This window comes from Mobula birostris, chromosome 9 (genome assembly GCF_030028105.1).
Source record: "Mobula birostris isolate sMobBir1 chromosome 9, sMobBir1.hap1, whole genome shotgun sequence".
In the NCBI taxonomy this organism is placed as follows: domain Eukaryota; kingdom Metazoa; phylum Chordata; class Chondrichthyes; order Myliobatiformes; family Myliobatidae; genus Mobula; species Mobula birostris.
Genome location: NC_092378.1, coordinates 115,522,464 through 115,545,759, shown reverse-complemented (window position 1 = coordinate 115,545,759; position 23,296 = coordinate 115,522,464). Strand labels below are relative to the sequence as shown.

General features: G+C 38.1%; 1 protein-coding gene across 1 annotated transcript in view; it reads left to right on the top strand.

Annotated features, from left to right (window-relative positions):
• Nucleotides 1-23,296, top strand: part of LOC140202991 (uncharacterized) — a 69,616-nt gene that overhangs the window by 20,770 nt on the left and 25,550 nt on the right. Inside the window, exons 3-8 of the mRNA XM_072268649.1 lie at nt 603-732; nt 6,241-6,334; nt 9,147-9,297; nt 13,756-13,927; nt 19,287-19,412; nt 21,024-21,089. Of these exons, the coding sequence (XP_072124750.1) occupies nt 603-732; nt 6,241-6,334; nt 9,147-9,297; nt 13,756-13,927; nt 19,287-19,412; nt 21,024-21,089 (739 nt within the window). The remainder of the gene's footprint in view (nt 1-602; nt 733-6,240; nt 6,335-9,146; nt 9,298-13,755; nt 13,928-19,286; nt 19,413-21,023; nt 21,090-23,296) is intronic.

Below are 23,296 nucleotides of genomic sequence, written 5' to 3'. Positions count from 1 at the left end.
TCTTCAGATAGAGTGCATTATATGTTTATCAATGTGTTACCTTGACTCTTAAGGAACAAAACTGAAGGGAAGACTATACAACTAGGATTATATTTGCTAGTATTTAAATGGTTCACAACAATTTGATCAGTAGTTAAGATACAATGCAGTTAATGAGGTAAGTAGGGACTTGGGGACAGCAGGACTATGGGGTAAAGGCTTAAAAATAGTCTTACTTTTGAGGAGTTCAGTATTACCTCTACTTTCAAACAATGTTAGAGGTTTGGAAGTATGTGGTTGCTTATAGTCAGTTGTTAATTTTAAATGTTGAACTGATTAGTTAACTAAAACTGTTAAAAGATGAAACTAAGGGTGTGACTGGAGCAAGGTCACAGTAGCATTGATCTCATTCATTGAAAGAACTCAAAGTACTAAATATTCTCTTTCTGCATTGATATTCCTCACTATTCTGAATAATATTTGAACGAGATAGGCCTCAGTAAAATTCAGTGGACTATTTTAATTTATTTCTGTTGGTCATGAACTGCATTTGTTTTGTGTTCTCGGATGTCTAACTCAATGTAAGTCATTTTTTTGATGTAATTTATTTTATTTCTTTTCAGAAGTTTTGGATACAGCTAAAGATAAAAGCAGCGAAATAATTGATGAAGAATGTGGGCTTGCCATTACTTACAGCAAAAAGGGCAATGTTATGCCGCACGCACGATATGACTGCGTGGAACAAGATTTTACGTACGTAGCACTGAGAGAGTTGATTTTGGACAGAGAATGGACAATAGTTAGTTATCAAACCCATTCATTCTTAAATTAGATTCATCAATAAAGATGTAGATTGAACTATTTTGTATGTTATTGTATACCTTTATATACTGTGTGCTGTATTAATAGACTCTTGCCTAGAGCTGATACTCCCTGATGCCGCCTTTTAAATGTAGATGTACTATTCTAGTTATATTGGATGCGTGCACTTAATTTATAGCTTGTATTTTTCAGAATTTTTTTTTTGTCGTGGGTTTTGTTGGAAATCGTATCCATAGTATATAGATTTCTAATTCCAGTCAGTTGAATTCTATAAAGCACATTTCATCATGGGTTCACAAATGGCATGTCCAAACTGGCCTGCACCATGGGACACTATGAAGACTGTGTTCTGGTATCTCAGTACTGTGTACAAAGGTTACGACTATCTTGCTATAAATCCTGTGTGAAACATCTGAATGCTTTTGATATCTCTGTATTATAAACTTTGTCAGCTTTAAAGTGTATTTTTTTTTTCCCATTTTGCTATTTGTGTTTCTGGGTATGTCCTGTTTAAATTGTCAGGAAATAAAATTTCAAAGCTGTTCTCATTGGTGCGAAAACACATCAAGCATGTAATTATAATAACTCCTGAAATGCTAATGAATTTAAATACTTTGAACTTCCTAAAGTCTGTCAGAAGTCACAGTTAGAAATCTTAAACTTGTTCATAGCATTATCTGATCCCTTTGAGTCCGCATTACAAAAATATAACTTCTCTGATCATGCTGCAGAAATACTCTAGTTTAAACAACTGTATTGGAAAGTTTATTGGGATTCAATATTGAAAAGTGAACTGGTATCTTGTTTATGCCTCCGTTCAAGCCCATAATCCTAAAATTAGAGTTGAGGTTTAAGGGGATGTTGTAGTAATTCTGGACAACAAGAAAAGTAAAACTCTCTGGAACTCTTTTTCTTCTCCCCTCCTCCTTTTTATATTTTAAAAAAAAAAGTTGGAACTAGGTACAAAGGGAATGTCAGACGTAAGTTTTTCACATAGTGGTGGGTGCGTAGAATGCACTGGCGGCGAAGGTGGTAGAGGTGGACACAATAGGGTCTTTTAAGAGATTCTTGGATAGGTACATGGAGCTTAGAAAAATAGAGGGCTATGTGGTAGGGAAATTCTAGGCAGTTTGGAGAGGAGGTTACATGGTCGGCACAACATTGTGGGTCGAAAGGCCTGTGATGTGCTGTAGATTTCTATGTTTTAAGCCAGCTGATAATGTCAAAGCCAGAAATGATGGATTTTGCTTTGTTGGGCAATGATAAGTTGTAAATGCAAGACAATACTTGAAATACAGAACAATCATAATGAAAGTTGACTTTATCATATGCACAGGTGTAGTGCATGACTTGCATGCAGGAGCGTTACCGTTACAAGCCCCTTGGTGTCAGATAGCTCCATTCACCAGCAAAACAAAGCATAGATTAATTGTAAATTATACACAACTTTTACAAGAAAGGACACAAAACAAAAGGAAAACCAAGTCCATTTTAGGGCAAGTGATCAGTGGTCGTAGCATTGCTGCAATGATCAGTGATTAGGGTTGTGCAAGTTTGTTGGGGAAACAAACTGCTGAAGGGAAGTAGCTGTTCTTAGCTTTGTGCTGTGGGGCAGCTCCTGCCCAAGGGTGGTGGGAAGATGGCATGACCCAAGTAGTGGGGATCTTAATAGATGTTGCCACCTTGAAGCTATGCCTCATGTACATAGTACACCTTCTTGCATTCCTAGGCATTCAAATTACCACACCAGACCATGATGCAGCCAGTCGAGATACTTGCAATTGTACATCCGTGGGGTTTTGATAGAGCATTCACTCACATTGCAAACCTCCTTAACACTTTTTCCTTTGTGACATGCAGATGTAATCATAACCTTCTTGTGACCCAGTATAATTTTGGCATATGTGTAAAAATGTCTAAACACTTTTTTTGTGCTGATAAAAAATCTTTTATTCTGATTCAGTGTTGTTGTGGTAACATTCTTCACTGTCCGAGTCCTTCAGATTAAACTGTGTAAACGCTTTCCATTTTCTTACACTCATCCTTCTTGCCTTGACAACAACAACACTCTAACAAATTATAGGTGACTTTGGGATCTATTGTGAATTACTTGAACTAGTCCCATAAAGAAGATGCAGTGGATCTAATAACATCTGTGTACAAAGGAACAGTCAATGTTCTGTTTCTAAGTATGAAATCTTAGATTCCAGATCAGTCCTCTAAATTTAGATTTAGGTCAATGGAAGAGACTTGTTCATTTTTACCACTGGCATTAAGCATTTTGCCTCCAATTTTTGGTAATTTAAATGTAACATTTCCATGTTATTTAATACATGGAAGTTACTGCAAAGAAAATAATTTCACCTAAAAGTACTTGTGGCACCCATATTACAGCAGTTTAGGTAATAGAAATTCTCCCTTATGGAGATCACAAATCACTACCAAAAAATCTGAGATACAGAATAAAAGTTCACTCTTTCCCAGAATTTACATGGGGGGGTGGGTAGGAGGATAAATTGCGCATAGATGATGTGGCTTCATGTTCTGGAAAATCACAGTACTTCATGTTCTAGGAACAAATTAAACATCTCTCTTCTTCCCCCCCCCCATCCACCCACCCATGTATGATGGGGATTGCCTGTACAGTAATTTTCAGTAATACATTTAAATATAATGCTTGAACATACTAGTTTCTCTGCAATGTACACAATTCTTTTAAAAACAGTTAAAATCAGGGAGTAGTTGTCGAAGGTACTGTTTCCTCATACTGCTTTCAAGTGTGAAGCCAATTAGCTTGCTCCCAATTGAAGGGAGAGAAGTTGGACTATCATTTCCTGCAGTGAGATTTTGGGGACTCGAGCACATTCACACAGCTTAAGACTTTTGTATGGTACTGTAGTAATTTGATGTATTGCACTGTACTGCAAAAAAAAAACCAAATTTCATGAGATGGGTGATAATAAACCTGATTCTGATTATGGGTATCTATTATGGACTGGGAGTGGGAAGGGGGCAGGGAGAGGGGAATCATGGTTGGGAAAAGGGAACAGGAGAGAGGAGGGAGCAGGAAGCACCCTGGCAATCCTTCTCCACATGTCCCACACCCTCCTGGGGCACTCCACCCTCGCCATTCCCAACATCCTTTACTCCCAGCAGATTTACAAACTCTCTCTGTGCTCCACGTTGACAAATGCAGTACTGTGCAAAAGTCCTAGGCACCCCAGCTATATATATGTACCCAATACTTTTGCATAATACTGTGTACACTTACTGTACTGCCTTTCCCGCATTTCTCCAGTCAGCTTTTCAACAACACCATCTATGTCCATAGTGTCCTATCCAAATCTGCTCCTCCTGTCCTTATCGCTTCACCTTAGATTGGGATCCCTTCATCTTTTAAAATTCAATTTTAATTTTCACCCTCTCATTTAAAATTTTTATTGGCTTTCTTCCTCCCTGTCTCTGAAACTTTCTTAAACCTATAAGCGCCCTTGCTGCATGTACCCAGTTTCATCTGGCATTTTGTGTGCCTATTGCACCAAACCCCCATCCTTCTGCTGCAAGTCATCACTAACATTTGTGACTTGACATTTAATCTGTCAGCTATTTTTTCAAAGACTTTATATATTTATGAATTTTAAAATTATATGTGCTATACTGAAGCATAATTGAAGAAAAAATGAAGAGGTTTCTATGTACTGGGACTTAGCAAAAGCACTTAGAAACGTTGTTTATGATTCCATAAACGTCAAAAAATATAAACTTAATATAATGTAAAATGAATAATGTAAATATAAACATAAACATAAGCATCTGTCCTGCTGAATTCCTCCAGCATTTTGTGTATGTTGTCTTATATCATTGACATAATGAGAAGTCGAGAGGATTTGAACAGAAGAGTAGAGGAGTCTTGCCCAAATTACATGATCCTTAATGCGACTGCATCTGGATTCTTATGTACTATTCTGGCTTCACTGTCGAAGGATGTATGACAAAGATAGGAGCATGACAATGATTCACCAAATTACTTTGTGAGGTGGTATGTTTATTGTATGCAAACTAAAATAAAAGATGGTCAGCTTTGCAGGTTGAGGTCCGCCTTTAGGATTGAATGTAGAGGGCAGAGAGCCAGCATAAAGGAATGAGAGGGAGAAGTGAGGCAGGGGATAGGTAGAAACAAATAAGGAGGGGATTGAGAGGCAGATGGAGGAAGGGGAGGATAGAGGTAGAGGCTAGAATGTGAAGTGGAGACAAAGTACAGATTCTGGAATTAGATAGGCAGGTGGTTATAGACAGGCCTATGCATTCTTGATTTTAATAAATTATCTCATTAAAATGGATAAAAAATGTTCATAGATCTTGACAGGATAGGTGCAGTGTTTAACCTGGCTAAGGTGTGCAGAATAAGGCGTCACAGTCTCAAAAGATTGGGTTATGTCATTCAAGTCAAAAGTGAAAACACATCTCTTCACTTGGTCTGTGGAACTTCCTACAAAGGTGACACTGAGGTAATAGATTAGCCATTGAATGTTGAAGCAGGCACAAGTGGGCAAATGCTCTTAGGTTTATTTCTTACTGTAAATCCTTGAAGTAATCATCCTTGGTATTCTCTGGATTGTGGGAAGTTTTTGTTACATTTTTGAAAATGACTGAAATGATGTGTGACACTTTAAGCTGCAGCATAAATGAACCAGAAGTGCTTTCCCAAACATCACACACATTAGGAGTGCTCATGCAAATGTCTTGCATTGATTTCCCACCTGAAGGATTTCAGTAACATAGTTGGAGGTGAGATGTTTGCATAGAAACAAGCTCTTCTTGAGCTAGTCCCATTTGCCTGCATTTAGCCCATGACTCTCTCAATCTTTCCTATCCATGGACCTGTTCATATGTCTTAAACATTGTAATTATACTCACCTCTACCAATTCCTGTGGCAGGTTGTTCCATGTACCCAGTGGGTCAGGCATCATCTGTAGAGACGGCATGGGGAAGTTTCCCCTTGAGTCCTCTTTTAAATCTTTCCGCCTTTCCCTTCTCACCTTGTACCTGCACCTTCCAGTTTTGGACTTCCCTACCCGATAAAGAATGTGACAATACATTTCATCTGTGTTCTTCATGATTTTCTAAAACCACTCCCCCAGCCCCTTTCTGTCTGAGGAATGCAGACAAAACCTATCCAGAATCCCCCTCATAATTCAAACCTTCAAGTTCTGGTAACATCCTAGTGAATCTATTCTGCATTCCCTCTAGCTTAATCACATCCTCCATATAATATGGCAACCGGAAGCTCACACAGTATTTCAGGTACAGTTAGGTTAATGTATTCCAAGTTTAAATAATCACTAAACATTTTCCACTCCTGTCCTGCAAGTTCAAATTTTGGGTTATTTGAAATGGCTTGTTTCAATTTTTAACATATTCATGATGTTCTATTTTAGGCGAACAGAAAATGAGGTATCAGGGCCTGCTGGCAACAATTTAAATTTCTGTGAACAGTGCTATTGTTACATCTGTGATAAACTTGCTTCTGAGGTGGGTTATTTCTATCAGTTGCAGTTATTTTGTTAATTTTTAATTGTGTAATAATGTTAATTTTCTGTGTATGAGAGAGAAAGTGAGTGTTTCCTCTGAGTGATGTGTGGTGCACATCACATTTCTCGCGTTACTTTTGACTCAAGGAGAATAGCTCGAAAATATCCAAATATCCAAAAATTAATCTGACAAGGAACAGCAAGTGGCTTTCAAGTCTTGGGCTAAGGAAAGGAGTGATGAATGAACACATGTATACACCTCACTTTATGGGTCTCTGATGCTGTGTTCTTCAGTCTGATTAAAAAAGAGTTCATTTAGGGAGCATTAGAAATCTAAAAGCTGTTGAGTGGTCTAAATAGTCATTGAACAGAATATTCAAAATTCTGGAAGGATAACTTTCAACTCGAAGTTGCAGTAAGTCTAGCCCAGTAATCATAGATATCTGAAATCTGGTGGAAATAGATGTTGAATAGAAATAGCATTTAATATGAATTATTCCACTGAACAGAAGGTAACTTTTCAGTTTTGTGACTGCTTTTCATACAAGGCTATCTTACTGCAATTTGCCTAGTATAGTAGAAATAGCAGCTGAGTTTTAAAAGTGAATGAAAGATTAAAGATTAGCTTACTTTGTCATATGTATATCGCAACATCAAAATGTCCAGGGAAATGTGCCATTTTTGCATCAAATCAAATCAAATCAGTGAGGATTTCGCTGGGCAGCCTACAAGTATTGCCACCCTTCTGATGCCAACAAAGCATACTCACAACTCACAAACCCTAACCCATATGTCTTTGAAATGTGGGAGGAAACAGGAGCATTTGGAGAAAAGCCGCACTGTCACGGAGAGAATGTACAAACTCCTTATAGGCAGTAGCAGGAACTGAACCCCGACTGGTGAAATCTGGCACTGTAAAGCAGTTTGCTAATTGCTGCAAGACAACTTCACCCCACTGCAATCCACCTACTGCCGAGAGAGATCCATGTCAGAGGCCACCTCTCTGGCCCTACGCTCATCAGAGGAGCATCTGGACTGTTTACTATTGTTTATTTCCTGTAGCTCCACCTTCAGTACTATAATTCCAAGCAAACTCATTCACAACCCCCGAGACCAGGGAGTCAACACTCGCGACAATTGTATCCTTGATTTCCTGACCAACAGACTGTAATCAGAAAGAATAAACAAAAACACTTCAGCCCTGGTTATTCTCAACAATGGTACCCTCAGAAGGCTGTGTCCTCAGCTCCATTCTCCCAATGCACCTGTGATTGGCTGGCCAGATTCTGCTGCCACTGTAAGGGGCTGTATCTCAAATGATGAGTCGGACTACAGGAAAGCTATTGACATGTTATCTGATAATAATATCATCAATGTCAGCAAAATAAAAGAGCTAAGAGTAAACACCAGCAATATCCCATCTGGTCCAATCACTTTGATGCCCCAGTCAAGAAAGTTCACCAGCACCTCTACTTCCTCAGAAGGCTAAAGAAATTTGGCTTTCTTTGACCCTTATCAATTTTTATTGATACACCATAGAATGCATCCTATCGAGATTCATCATGACTTGGTATGGCAACTGCTTTGCACATGACTGCAAGAAACTGCAGAGTTGTGGACAAGCTCATCACATCATGGAAACCTGCCTCTCCTCTGTGGACTCTATCTACACTTCTGGCTTCTTTGTTAAAGCAGCCAGCATAATCAAAGACACCCATCCCTGACACTCTTTCTTCTTTCCCTTCCCGTGGGTTAAAAACACATACCTGCGGGGTCAAGGATAGTTTCTATCCTGCTGTTATAAGATTATTAAATGTTTCCCTAGTATAAGATGGACTCTTGACCTCATAGTCTACCTGATTATAACCTTGCAGTTTATTATCTGCACTGCATTTTCTCTAGTTGTAGCACTTTATTCTGCACTGTCATTGTTTTGCTCAATGCACTGTTGTGATGAATTGATCTGTATGAATGGTGTGTAAATAAGTTTTTCCACTGTAGCCCTGTGCATTCACAACAATAAACCTGTTTACCAATTTAAGTTTCACTAGAGTTACACTTTGTGAGGGGCCAGCGTTATTTTTGTGCAGGGATCCCCCTGGAGTGATATCTTAGTGCACATAAATCCTTGAGCATTACCCGCAGAAGAACACCTGGACCTTTACAAGATGGCACACTCCGGCAAATTTCTGCCATTACAAGGAGCAGAGTTCATGAAGTGATTCATCACATAAGGTTCATGAATCATTACTTTGGAGAGAACATTCAGGGTGACTGTAGGGAAGCAACTAGGAGGGAAGGAGGGAGCAGTCATTCAGGAAGAGCCCTGCAAAGCTCGCAAGTTTTGATAGACTGAATTAATAATTGCTCTTCATGTAGATCAGTTGAGCTTTAATTAATGAATGAATAGATTGACTCATAGCAGTCTGGATGAGTTTGGGCCACCTTTAAAACATTATCAAACTGGTCACAACCCTCAGACTAAGGTATGCTGAAGTGTATGAGGCTCATGCAATTACTTTTACATCTTAATATTAAAAAGCAAACAATATTCCAACAATATATTTTCATTTGTTTCCCTTCTCATTTCTGGCATTTTTCAAAGAATTTTTAAATTTTAGATGGTCATTTTTTGCACCTAATTTGCATTGAAATTATAAGTACTTCTGTTAAGTTGCTGCTTATAATTTGATGGGGTGCCCTTAACTTTGATCCTACTTACTAGTTTTTAAATCTTGCATGATGCAAAAGTGATGTGATTTGGATTTTTTAATTAACGACGTATTCTCCTTTATACCCTTCTTTCCTATTAGTGCCAATACTGGAACGTTCCTTCAGCTTGTCATTGCAATGCTCACAATAAGAGTAAATACTGGAAAGCCCATCGAGATGTTGCACTAACAGGTGCACTCTCAATATTCAATTTTAATCTGGTTGACATTGACTCAGAGCTTCGACATGGAGGTAATTATGATAATACTTTGGAGTTTATTATCAACTTCAGTATACTCATGACATTACTTGGATAAACAACATAAACGTAAATTTTGTTTTCTCAAACCTATGATACTAACATTTTGTATTCGTGAAATAAATACAGTATTCTATTTGAGGCATATTTTTTGTTTGATGGGTTATTTTAAGGTAACAGCATTATTTAAATAACTTATAATTGTATGACTGAGTCCTGCAAAGCTCGCAAGTTTTGATGGACTGAATTAATAATTGCTCTTCATGTAGATCAGTTGAGCTTTGAAACATTCATTTTTATTGAAAATTTATGATATTGACAATTACAGTTATAATTAGATGAGGTGACTTAAATATAAGTTAATGCTAATGATATTTTAAGCAGAACTGAAAGATTAAATATTACTTCAAACCATTTGGCATTTAAAGTTTAACACATCAGTTTAATTAAATATGGACTTTGTTTTTGTTTTGCATGTGATAGAAAAGGCAATTAAAACAAAAAATAGGTAACATAGTTGAAGAGTGACATAATATGTCTTCAGGCAGCCATTTAGCTGATTCAAAGTTGTGGCTTATTTCACTGCCAAAGAATCAATTTATTTTTACAGACCCAAGAAAGATATTGTTATTGTGCATAGTAGTCACTGTCCAAGCACACAGGGCCCTGTCCACTGAGAACCAAGAACCAGAGTGAACTCATTGGAGACAATTAATGGCCCTTGGAAGGAATATTTCAAATACTTCCACAATCCTGACTATCCTTGACATCTATGTCCTGAGCAAACTACTTAGGCTGGTAAACTATTTAGGCTGGCAAACTATTTAGACTGGTCTCGCTCCAAACAGCAGAGATTCTGTAAGTGTGACCATCTTCAAGAAAGGTTAAATATATGACTGGTTTAAACTGCCTTCTGTTTTCCAGCTGTCTCACAGGAAAAGACTTTTCCCATGTCCTTCTCAAATGCTCCTCCTATTGGCCAAAGCACAGCTCTCCACATCTGTGGATTCTGTCTGTTTGCTCCCTACGTTTTTGCTGCTGGACAAATTCAGTTGCCTACATTAAATTTGTCTCCATCTTGCACTTGCTCCACGACAGAATGCAAGTCGTGATGCCAATCATCGGGTCTACAACAGAATCAGTTGCCCCAACACTGTTCTCAATCCTTCTCTCTCACCACTGTTTTACCTTACCTCTAGTATATTTCCCATAGGAATGGAGCTAATTTTCAGAACTAATAGGAAAATGTTCAGGCTATAGCGATTACAGTTCAGAACCATGGTCATTTATAGAACTGCATTATATAAACGATGGTGGCATTTACATGCACTCTATAAGGCAGAGTTCCAAGACACAGTCACTTTGAAGCATATGAAAGGATGGGCTTTATACTCGAGGTCTGTAAGACTGAAGTCCTTTTCCAACCTGCTCCTGTCATACCATTCTGCTTTCTAACACTGGTAGTTCACAACAAGACCTGGAAAACGTGGGCTCACGTCACATACCTTGGATCACATTTCTAGTGAAGGCCGATGTTGATGATCAACTTCACTGCTGCCTTCAGTGTGCATTGTGGATCTTGATCAGTTGAAGCAAAGAGTATTTGGTGATCAAGAACCCAGACCTGGCGTAAAACTCATGGTCTGTTGAGCACCATTGATCCTGAGTTCTGTATGCTGAGAACTACTGCAGCCGCTGTGTGCTGGGATGAAGGGAGTGAATGTTAAGGGTAGCTGAAAGGGTGGCAGTCAAGACAGCTGCTTATCCTGGATGGTGTAGGATCTCGTGAAAGTTGTTGGCGCTGCACTCCTCAATTCTCCAATGTGAATGGGTGAAAAGCTTGAAAAGCTTCTACAAGAAGGGTCAGAGCCGTCTCTATTTCCTGAGGAGACTAAGGTCCTTTAACATCTGCCGGACGATGCTGAGGATGTTCTACGAGTCTGTGGTGGCCAGTGCTATCAAGTTTGCTGCTGTGTGCTGGGGCAGCAGTCTGAGGGTAGCAGACACCAACAGAATCAACAAACTCATTCGTAAGGCCAGTGATGTTGTGGGGATGGAACTGGACTCTCTGACGGTGGTGTCTGAAAAGAGGATGCTGTCCAAGTTGCATGCCATCTTGGTCAGTGTGTCCCATCCACTACATAATGTACTGGTTGGGTACAGGAGTACATTCAGCCAGAGACTCATTCCACCGAGATGCAGCACAGAGCGTCATAGGAAGTCATTCCTGCCTGTAGCCATCAAACTTTACAACTCCTCCCTTGGAGGGTCAGACACCCTGAGCCAATAGGCTGGTCCTGGACTTATTTCATAATTTACTGGCATAATTTACATATTACTATTTAACTATTTATGGTTCTATTAGTATTTATTATTTATGGTGCAACTGTAACGAAAACCGATTTCCCCCGGGATCAATAAAGTATGACTATGACTATATGTCAGATGGTAAACCAGCCAAGGCAGAATACCCAGCCTCTCACCTATTCTTATAGCCACATTATTTATGTGATAGCTTCGGTTGAGTTTCTGGTCATTGGCAACACCCAGGATATTGATGGAGTGAGACTTAGCATTGATAGCGTCATTGAACATTAAGGTTAGATGCCTACGTAGCCGGCAAGCATTCCATATTGTCAAATTGATGCCAGTGTTGTAACTGTACTGGAACAGCACGATTAGAGGGGCAGCTACTACTGGAGTGTTGTGCAGTGAATCATGTTGGCAGGGGACACTTTTCTGACAGTGGGGATCTCAGGAGGAAACTGAGATAGGTCTTTTTGTACTACAGGCTGAATGTAATTGTGAATGTTTCAGCTGTGTGTAGTTGAATGACAATTAAATTTGAATTGAGTGATTTTATGATGTTACAAAATCACAATTTTGAATTGCAGCTGGTGAAGTACAATTTAACTAGTGACAATGGGGTTACACTTATGGGTGAAATTTTGGGTGGGAAAACAGTTTTAATCATTAAGCTTACTTGTTAGTTTGTGATAATGAAAATCCGTTTGGGCCTGTTGTTGAAACCATTCAGCCATATAGAACATAAAGTGCTATTCAAAGTATGAGATTTGTCTCCATACAGGCAGTCACAAAACAAAGAAACCCAATAGAATTCATTTTTTAAAAAGACAAAACCCCCAATGTGCAGGCAAAAAAAAACGTCGTGCAAGCAATAAAAGTGAGCAAATAACATCCAGAACTGAAGTTAACGAAAGTGAGTACACAGCTACGAAGCCAGTCACAGTAGATCCAGGAACCCGTTAGTTGCAGGCCGCAGCCTCAGTTCAACACAGAGACGAGTAAGCCTTGCAGAGGAGAGAGCTGAACGTCATTCCTCGCCTCGTCCCTCAACACCCTAACCTTTCTGATCTGATCCAGTGCTTAAATTGGCTAAACAGGTCAGCAGGTCGTTCCTCACTCTCGAACCTGGGTTCTGCTGCTTTGATACGCTTGTGGGCCCAGAACCTGCTGCCTCAATTTGACCCATACCTGCCTGGTGCTTAAATCGATCAAACCTGGGTCCTGCCGCCTCAACTCTACCTCACCTCGGTTCTGCTGCTTCGAATCACCTCCAACTCTGCTCCAACAGCTGACATTGGCTTGATGCCTGCTCTCGGACCTGGGTTCTGCCACCTCAATTCGGCTCATACGTACCAAGCCACAACCATCCTGCACCTTCAGGACTTCACACTGTAAAAATGCCAGGTTGTGCAGGCGATTCAAAAGCTCGACTCCGAAAGGGAAGTTACAGGCTATAAATTGCAGCGATCATTTTCGAGGAAAAAGTGTGATGAATGAAATAGTTAATAGTTTCTTAGCTGCCAGGCTTCACAAGCGCCATCTTAAACAGGAATCATAAAACAACTCTGACATGCAGTAGGATTTACAGTTACAGCAGCTCTTTTGCTTTGTAATTCAACTGTCTCTGCCTTTTGCATTTCCAAAACACTTCAGTAGTTAACTTGGATGTTTGGAGGCTGTTTATTATTGTATTGTAAATAATATAGATTTGTGTATAGTTAGAGGAAACACAATTCTCTTGCTGTCTTTGGCGTACGTTTACGGAATCTGTGGTTGTTTCATGATTGTTGGATTCTCAGTCATAGAATAGTACTGCACAGGAACAAGCCCTCCATTCCAAGATACTGTGCTGAACAATTAAATTAGTAATCAAATAGCCAATCTAATTAATCCCCTCTGCCTACACAATGTCCATATCTTTCCATGCTCCTAACATTCATGTGCCTATCTAAATGTCTAGAGTTGACATGTTTTCACTTTGGAAATGGGCAAAGTCCTGAAAACACCAGTCTTTGTACAAAATTGTTTACTCTCTCACTTTCCACAACTTTCAGGAAATAGATGCTGAACTCAATATTAGTTTATGTTACTGAAATTTCTGTATAAAATTATCTGTCTAATGCATACTTTTACTTCCTTTACAGGTGCTTTATTGCAAAAGTTTTGTTTAGAACTTGCTTTGGAATATAATAAATATTTAATGGGAATAACAACCTCGAGGAGCTCCTTGATTCCGTGCATTTGTACTTGTCACAGTCAATTGAAAATGTTTTGTGAAGTATGCCAGGTGAACCACGTGGAAATCCGACTCTACAGGTAGGACAAATACATAACTAAAACTCAGAAGTGTTTGGAGTAGGTTTGAAGAAGTATTTTCGGGTACACTTAAACTAGGTTTGCTAATGTAGTACTGTCCGAATTATACACCATTTTGAACATGTTGACTTTTAGGAGACTATTGGTACAGAAGTTATTCCTTGTGTGCTATTAATTCGTTAAGCACATCATTAAAATTTGTTCTCTTTCCCTATCTGTTAGAGTAATGGAGTAGTACAGTACAGAAACAGGCCTTTTGGCCCGACTCATCAATGCTGACCAAGACGGTAATCGAAGCTAGTCCTATTTGGGTATTGTAGAAGAGATATAAGGCCCAGTACAACCAGGCCTCATTGGACAGTCCAGTGACTGTCCACTTGACAAATGCTCAAATCCCTGGAGAAAGGGTATGAATCCCACAACCAGAGCTGACTCAGTCATTTGAAGGGCAGGGCTAGACTGAATGGTCTTTCTGCCAGCCCAGCACATCAGATAACTTGTTCCATCCAGACTAACATTGATGTTTGTGGACCTTGTGCACCAATTGACCATTTATTTGCTTGATAACTATTACTCTTCTGGGCATAAAGATATACAGTGTCAAAAAAAGCCAAATTAAATCCACCTTGATTCAATGTTGTAAAAGAATAAAATATGAAAACTTCCAAGGAGGGTGAAGACTTTTTGTAAGCACTGTACATTGCTCTTCCTATATCATGCGTATTATTTCTACATAACTCTTTTTGCACATCCTCTTTCTGCCACAAAGTTCCATTCTCTCTTAGCCTTGGTACAACTTCAGGGGAAAAAAAAGGGCATATACTTTAAAGCCCTGAAAACCAGCAACTGTCTGGGATGGCAAGGTTACACATTTGAAATAAACTCTAGAGGCTGCAGACTTCCAAGTATTAATCACCAACGGGCCACTATTTCCAAAGCAGCACAAGGCAACTCTGTTATCTGGATGGTAAAAAGGATGAGTAGTTTCAAGATCCTGCACCTCAGCATCTCACAGGTTCAAAAAAAGCTGCAGAGGGTTGCAGACTCTGCCAGTTCCACCTCGAGCACTAGCCTCTCCACCATCGAGGACATCTTCAGAAGGTGGTATCTATCATTAAGGGTCCTCACCATCCGGGAAGTGCCCTCTTCTCACTGCTACCATCAGGGAGGAGGTAGGACCCTGATGACACACTCGCGTTTTAGGAAAAGCGTCCTCATCAGATTTCTGAACAGTCCATGAACCCATGAATACAAGCTGAATATTGGCACTGTTTATTTATTTATTGTAATTTATAGAAATTGTTATACTGTCCCGCTACCAGAAAACAACAAAGTTCATGACTTATTTCAGTGACGATGAACCTGATTCTGATTCTTGGCAATTTGGATTTTAAACATAATGAGTGGTGTAGGATTAGAGCTGAGAGTTAAAATGAAGGAGATCAGTTATGGCAGTTGGAGTTGTCTAGAGGCAGAAATAAAATTAATGACAAAAATCGAATACATTTGCAAAGGAGATGAAGTACCTGAGTACATTTTCTTTTCAGATAAGTGGTTTAATAAGATATGGGAATATCCAGAGATGGTCTGTACATGCATCTGACAGGTACAACATAAGGCAGAGGGGCCTGCATCTTACAGTTTTAGAATGTGTTAAATGCTTTATTTCCATTGAATTACTAGACATAATAAATACTAAGTTTAGTACAAATTTAGTACCAGGTTTAAAGCGAGGTTGTATTGATTGTCTTCTATGTAATTCTGCCAAGATAAGGTCCTGCAAAGAATGCTTGGACAACTTAGAGTGATGGTAATATCTAAGCTGTATCTGAAATTTGCGGCAAGAATGCAATCTAGGTGACAATTAATTCAGTATACATTTGTTTGCAAAAGATGTTAGACTAATACTATTTCCCTGTTTCATCCAAAGGAGAGCTAGAAGATTTTATGGTTTCCTAATTAAAGTTTATCCAATTATTAATACCATTTATAAGTAGATCAGCAAGAAATTGGTTTCATGCTATGTTTTTTTGTTTGAAATTGTTGTGACCATCCTTAATTTTGGTTGGCTATGCAGTACTTTAGGCTGCTATGTTTGTGAAAAATAGAAGTTGTTGAAATAAGCCTTTCTGATGAGGTCTTGAAATTAAGTGACATGACCTGATTGTTCTCTTGTGCAAAGGCCACAATACCAGTGAAATAGAGCATTCTATTGTGACAAGTAGAATGCTTTATTTAGCCCGTGAACAGGCAATGCTGCTAGTTATTGTGAATGTACATGGTAACTATGGAAGTTATTATGTATGTAGCTGTGAAACGAACTGTGGCTAAGAGCCAGTAATAACACATTAAGTTTGTGCATTTTCTGGATGTTAGTTAACTCAGTCAAAGTTAAATTAGACTTTCTAATTTGGCCTTCATGATGCTTGCCAGTTAAAGTGGTCCCTTTAAACTGAACTGCTTTGTCAATATAATAATTCCCCCCTTTTCCCTTCAACTTTTGGCATTCTCCTGCATTTTCTTTTTTTGTCTTGTTGTGGTGCTAACAGTGTAGTAGAGAGCACCTGAGTCACAATATGTGCTGATATATTCATAGACTCCTACAGCAAGGAAACAGCTCCTTCTGCCTAGCTGCCCATGCTGACCAAGATGCCCATACAAGCTAGTGTCACTTGTGTGCATTTAACCCATACCCTTCTTCATCTTTCATATCGATGTACCAGTTCAACAGCTGTTATTGTGCCTGCCTTAATCCACTGTGTTATTTTACAAAACTATAGTTGCCCATCAAGTTCCAGTTAAATCTTTTCTCTCTCAACCCTATTCCCTTTACTTCTTGATTTCCCCATCCCTGGGAGATTAGGACTGATTCACCCTATCTGTGCCTGTCATGATTTTATACACCTCTATAAGATCACCTCTCAGTCTCTCTCAAGGAATGAAGTCCTAGCCTATTCCACCTCTCCCTCTAATTTAGGCCTTCAAGTGCTGGCAAGTATTTTTCTGCACTCTTTCCAATTTAATAGCACATTTCCCTGTAGCAGTGGGAGCAAAACTGAATGCAGTACCCCAAAATAAGGCCTCACCAGTGTGTCTTATGTTGTCGCGTGAACAAGGTCAAGAGAAATACTGGTAGATATGAAAGAGACTCTTTATTTGACAAAATGAAACAGAGCAGGTAGCATATTGAGACCCCTTTTGGAGTTAAAAGGCCTGCCTGACCCGACACTACACAACATTTTATGTGCTAAAGTTCAGAGGACAATTCCATATTTACAATGCATCCACAATGCTTTCTTGGATCTGCACACAAACTTCACACCTCCCTCTAAACACCAACACCACAGACATCTGAATGAATTGTAATCGGCATGGGCTGGTCTTCCAACTAACTGTGGTTCATGGTTCTTGGGAGCCCATTGTTCAGAGCTGCATTTTAGATGTAATCCACAATTCTTATTCCCATCTGAAGACTGGTGGCTGAGGTCAGTTGCTGAAGTTATTTGCCATATGTGCAAACCCCAAAAAATAATCTTAACTTATCCCAACTTCTGTACTCAAATGCTCTGGTTGATATTTTTATTGTCATCTGCAAACTCATGCTGATGTGGACCACAAATGATAATGGGCACAGCACTGACTCCTGAGACTCGCAACTTGGTTTGGCCAATCCACGAAACAGCCTTCCACCATTTCTCTTTGCTTCTTATCAAACCAATTGTTTATCCAATTCTCCTTGGATTCTATGTGTTCTAATTACTGTTGACTATTTGCAGGGGCCTATAGCACAATTTCAACAAGGTGATCATCCCCTTCTTCATTTTAACCTAGATATCTGAGTGATATCAATATTCCCCCTATATTTAGTTACACATTTTTTTAAGACGTGTATGTTTAGATATGAATGTGTACACCACATTGACTTTTTGTATACTGATGTTTTGCAACAATATTGATTCATGTTGCTTGCAGTGGTTGAATGGAAAATGAAATACAAGATGTGAAATCCAAAGTGCCATTGATATGGTATGAAGACAGAATTCTACTTATTTTGGTAGCTCCTAATACACCATAGATATGTTTTAATGTTGCTTTCAATAGGATCTCAATTATTTCCTGGATTAAAATTTTCCATTGATAGTTTGATTTTTTTTTTGGCTACAGAAGATCATGATCCTTAGAGACCAGGAATTTTCCAGGTTTGATCTCAACTGCTGCTTTAGTTAATGATAAATATGTTACAATGTGCCCAAGAGCTGCAAATAAGAGGAACATTTAGAATTGCTACGTGACTTTGGTTGGAAAACTCTGACCTCTGCTGGTGGTATCTGTGCATAATTGTTGAGAATGCTGTTACCAGATGCTCTAAGAAACTATTAAGTTGTGTAATCAAGGAGTCTTAAGACTGTGTAATTATACCTTTGTACCTTTAGAGGTGGAGAGATTATTTTTTTTTCCTTAAGAAAAAGTCTTGACACATAATGCAAGGCTAATTAATATGCTTCAGTTGTCCAAGCATTTACAGAGCAACACTTCATATTCTAGCAGTCTAAACAATATTCTTTCAGTACTACATATTGTCAATTGGTCTAATTAGACTGAATTTACCAGAATGTACATTCTGCTGAACTTATCCTAACTAATTCAATTGCCAAAATATATGTAGCATTGAAAATATATTGGTTAGACTGCTAGACTATAAACTGGTGCTTTGGATGCACTTGGATAACTGAAATATGTGCTAAAGTGCAAATATGTTATTGCCAGTAATTTAATAGTTATTTGTTTCAGTGAGTGAACAGTGTTTAACTGATCTTGTGCAGTAAAGAAGTCAGAATTATTATGCCAAAGTAGCATTTATCTCAGCCTATAAAGACATGTGCAAGGTTCACTTAAAATACATACTTAATGAAATGAAAATGAAGGGTTCTATTACATTGTTCTTGAAACTTAAGTTTTTTTTATCCCATAAGATGTTGAAAAGTTGTAGTTGGAGTTTAGTGCTTACCAAGTATTTGTAAGTTCCATTTTTCCAATTTAGATGTGATGATTCCAACATGGAACATGTCTGAAAGATTAGTTGCTATTCTAAAATATACCTTCAACATGTTTACTTGTGGATTTTGCCAACCTATTGTTGCATCTTCCAAAATTCTGTGTTGGATACATTTTTTCTTTATTTTTGTAGCAATGCTATATCTCAAGTGGATGTGATTGAATTTTCTTTTAATTAAGTTCTTCCCTGTACACTGCATTAATGTTTATTAGATGTCTTAAATACATTGTTTAAATTTTCTGACAGAATATTGTTTTATGTGCAATTTGACTACCTTTGTCTAATATTAGTCCTTTCTTTTAGTTATACACCGGTGTTTAATATGGTGCTCAACTTTCTGAAGCAGGCAGAGAAGGAGAAGCCAAAAGCAGCTGCCATTATGATGATCGGTGTGGCAAAAGAAATTCTTCTTCATAAACAACATCCACAGTTGGGTATTTTGTTTGGTTGTAAACATTTGAGAATATAAGCTTGCTCTACCTTTATAAAATACACTTGCTAAGATTTGCAGACCATTTGTTCCATAATTTTGTCTTCTACTCTGCAGCTATTCCATAGTGGTGAAAACAAAGGTTTTGTTTAGCAGACTTCTGTGTCAGGAATTGTCAATGCCAAATCTGGGGTATGATTTCATTTGCTGCCCAGTGACCTATACAAGTACTAATTACCTACTATTGAGACCCTTTAGTAGATAGATAATAATTTGTTATTTCAATGTAAGTACCCTAATAGCCACTCCTGTCCTACTTCTGCAACAGTTACAGGCACTTGCTAGGTAGCAATTCTTTTTTGTTCTCTTCTAACAGTCATATTATTCCTACTAATGCCTGGTTGATGCAAAAAAGAATCTGGGACCTCCTGGGTGTCTCCATCTGATCACTACACATGGATAAACATACTGAACTTTTCAACCACTTTATTAAAATCTGCTCTGTTACACATATGAATAAATAAATAATCTAGGTTTATTTCTTCTGTTTAAAGTTGAGAATTCAGTATTGTTTTTTTCTTTTGGGAAATAAAATAAATATAAAGTGATGAATCAAGCAATATACAACCTCCAGAAATTGCTAATTCTGAATCTAACTAATAATTCAAAATTGAGGAGTTTACCATAACTATTGATATGATTTTCAATCTATGATTCTACAACTTGAAGTGAGATCTAAAATTTTGACAACCTTCCATTGAAGTGTAGGTAGAGAGTATATTGACTGGTTGCATTGCAGCCTGGTACGGAAACACCAATGCCTTTGAAGAGAAAATCTTCCAAAAAGTAGTGGATTTGGCCCAGTGCATTATGGGTAAAGCCCTCCCAACTGCTGAGCAGATCTACATGAAACGCTGTTATAGGAAAACAGCATCCATCATCTGGAATCCCTTCCACACAGAAAGGAGATAGAAGGGCCTCAGGTTCAGAGCAACTACTACCTCTCAACCATCAGGCTCTTGAACAAAAGGGGATAACTATATTCAACTTCAATTATTCCATTATTGAAATGTTCCCACAGCCAATGATCTCACTTTCAAGGACATTTCATCTCATGCTCTCATATTTATTGCTATTTATTTGTATTTGCATTTGCACAGTTTGTTGTCTACTGCATTCTGGTTGAACTTTCATTGACCCTGTTTTTAGTTGCTATTCTACAGAATTGTTGAGTATTCCCACAAGAAAATGGTGACATATATGTACTTGGATAATAAAATTTACTTTGAAATTTGAATTCCAGTATGTACAGAATATGTGTTGAGAATTGATAGCTTCACATCAAAAATTGCTGTATGATATTAATATGTAAATACATATGTCATCAAGCTACTGACATCATTTTAGTTACTTATTCTACTCTGCACTGGATAGTGGATCTTTTCTAATGCTACTTGACCAATTTCCCATTTTATTTTGCCTATATAGCACTATCATTGGTTATGAGCTCCAATTCCCGCAAAAAAAACATTCAAATTATATCTATATAAATGTATCTAGAATAGAGTTTAATTTTCCAGTTGCCCAATTCATCAATTTTATTTTAATAGGGAAGTTTTCAATAAAAGTGATCAAACCGCGACTCCTAGCCAGGCTGTACCAATATTTATGCACAGGTAAGATCTGTACAGTGTTTACGTTTGTTTTTATGTTACATTTCCTTGTAGTGTTCTATAATAATTCAGGTTTATCGGCCTCTGGTAATTGATTTCTTATTGTCATGTGTACCAATGCACAGTGAAAGGTTTTGTTCTTACAAATTGTTGATTTCGCATACACACTTATGACGTGAAACAAACCAAAAATTCTGGAAATATTCAGCATGTCAGACCCTTCAAAAGGTGGAAGGTATTCAACCTGAAATATTAAGTTTGTCTTTCCACAGATGAGTGTTCCCAATATTTTCAGTTTTCAGGTTTCCGGTATGTAGAACATAGAACATAGAAATCTGCAGCACATTACAGGCCCTTCGCCCCATAGTGTTGTGCCGATTTATTTTAGAAACTACCTAGAATTACCCTACCACATAGCCCTCTATTTTTCTAAGCTCCATGTACCTACCTAAGATTCTTTTAAAAGGCCATATTGTATTCACTTCCACCACCGTCGCCAGCAGTGCATTCATGCACCCACCACTTTCTGTCTGAAAAACTTAACCCTGATATCCCCTCTATACTATCTTTAAGCACCTTAAAACTGTGCCCCCTCGTAATGTTAGCCATTTCCACCTTGGGAAAAAGCCTCTGGTTATCCACACGATCAATACCTCTCATCATCTTGTACACCTCTATCAGGTCACCTCTCATCCTCCATCACTCCATGGAGAAAAGACCAAGTTCACTCAACCTATTCTCATAAGGCATGCTCCACAATCCAGACAACATCCTTGTAAATTTCTCCTACACTCTTTCTGTAATATCCACATCCTTCCTGTCCTGAGGTGACCAGAACTGAACACAGTACTCCAAGTGGGTCTGACCATAGCTGTAACATTACCTTACAGTTCTTGAACTCAATCCCACAGTTGATGTATACATTTGGAGTGTTAATTTATATTTTATATAGTGGCTGACTTTTTTTTGGCATTTATTCATTTAAATTCCAGTAAATTTTTTTTGTGCAACCTTAGCAAGGAATAATTGCAAATATGTAGAAGTTTTGTGCTTTTAATGGTTATTATCTCCTTCAATAAAACATAGCAAAAGGCTTTCAAGTCATCATGATGTCTAATGGCTCATATTATTTTATTAGGCCAATTGAATCTTGCTTGTAGTCTATTTTAAGTTCTTTTACTATTTGCTTGTTTCACCTTTGTTCTTCATAGAGTTTATTTCTTTCTTTTTGGGGTATAATTCCAGATGTGGTTGTTTGAAGCCTCTTGTTTTTTAGGTTCTTTAGATACTTAATGCAGCTAAAGTGTTTGAAGGCAATCATAATGGAATCTGTTCTTCATGTAAAATCCATACAAATCTACTTCTAAGCACCCTTTTCTGGATATCAGTTGGATTTCAGAGTTGAGCTCATTATTTATTGGTTCCCATTTGGCACTGAAATTACTGAATCACCTAGGCCATGACAAGTTACAGCACAGACACGTATCAAATGTGGGGATTTGATATGATTTGCTTCCAGTTTAGAAAACTGTTCAAGTTAAAAAAGGGTGTATGATGAGTCATAATTAAAAGATTGAATTTTTAAAAATCATAAGAACAGAAACATCTTTACACTTGTGAGATTACAAAACGTCCCCATTTTATGCTTGTGTACTTTTGTTTTGAGGTCAGCAGATGGGGAGGGTGGTCTGTTATTTCTAGCTGTTTGAATTTTGTGGCAGCTGTTAGAGGCAGCTATTCAGGTCATCGCTAAGTCTTTTAAAATGCTGTCTATTTGGTTCCACTCCCCTTTTGTTCACAGAGAAATTAAAGTTACCTTTTGAATCATAATTTGGAAATTAATGCTAAATCATAAGAATACACAGTAAAAACTGATTTAGTTTTCTGGGCTCCTGTTTATGTTACAAATATGTTACTGGTTCGCTATCAGCTACCTGTCAAGAGATATTAATGCTTTATTTCTCCTTTTCAGAACTTCTCATCATTTTGAAGACCTGTTATTAAATGTTGTATTTCCTGCTCTATACTAGATTCTCTGCTTTTTCCTCCCTCATATATGCACATGAAGCATGCATACGTTTCTATTTACAAAAGCAAGTGTAAAACAAAATCTAGTATATGAGCCCGGGCATTGGGATTAGGCTACTGAGGGAAGAAAAGTACATTTGAAACTTTCTGTGAGAAATCTGAATGAAACTGGTCAGATGATC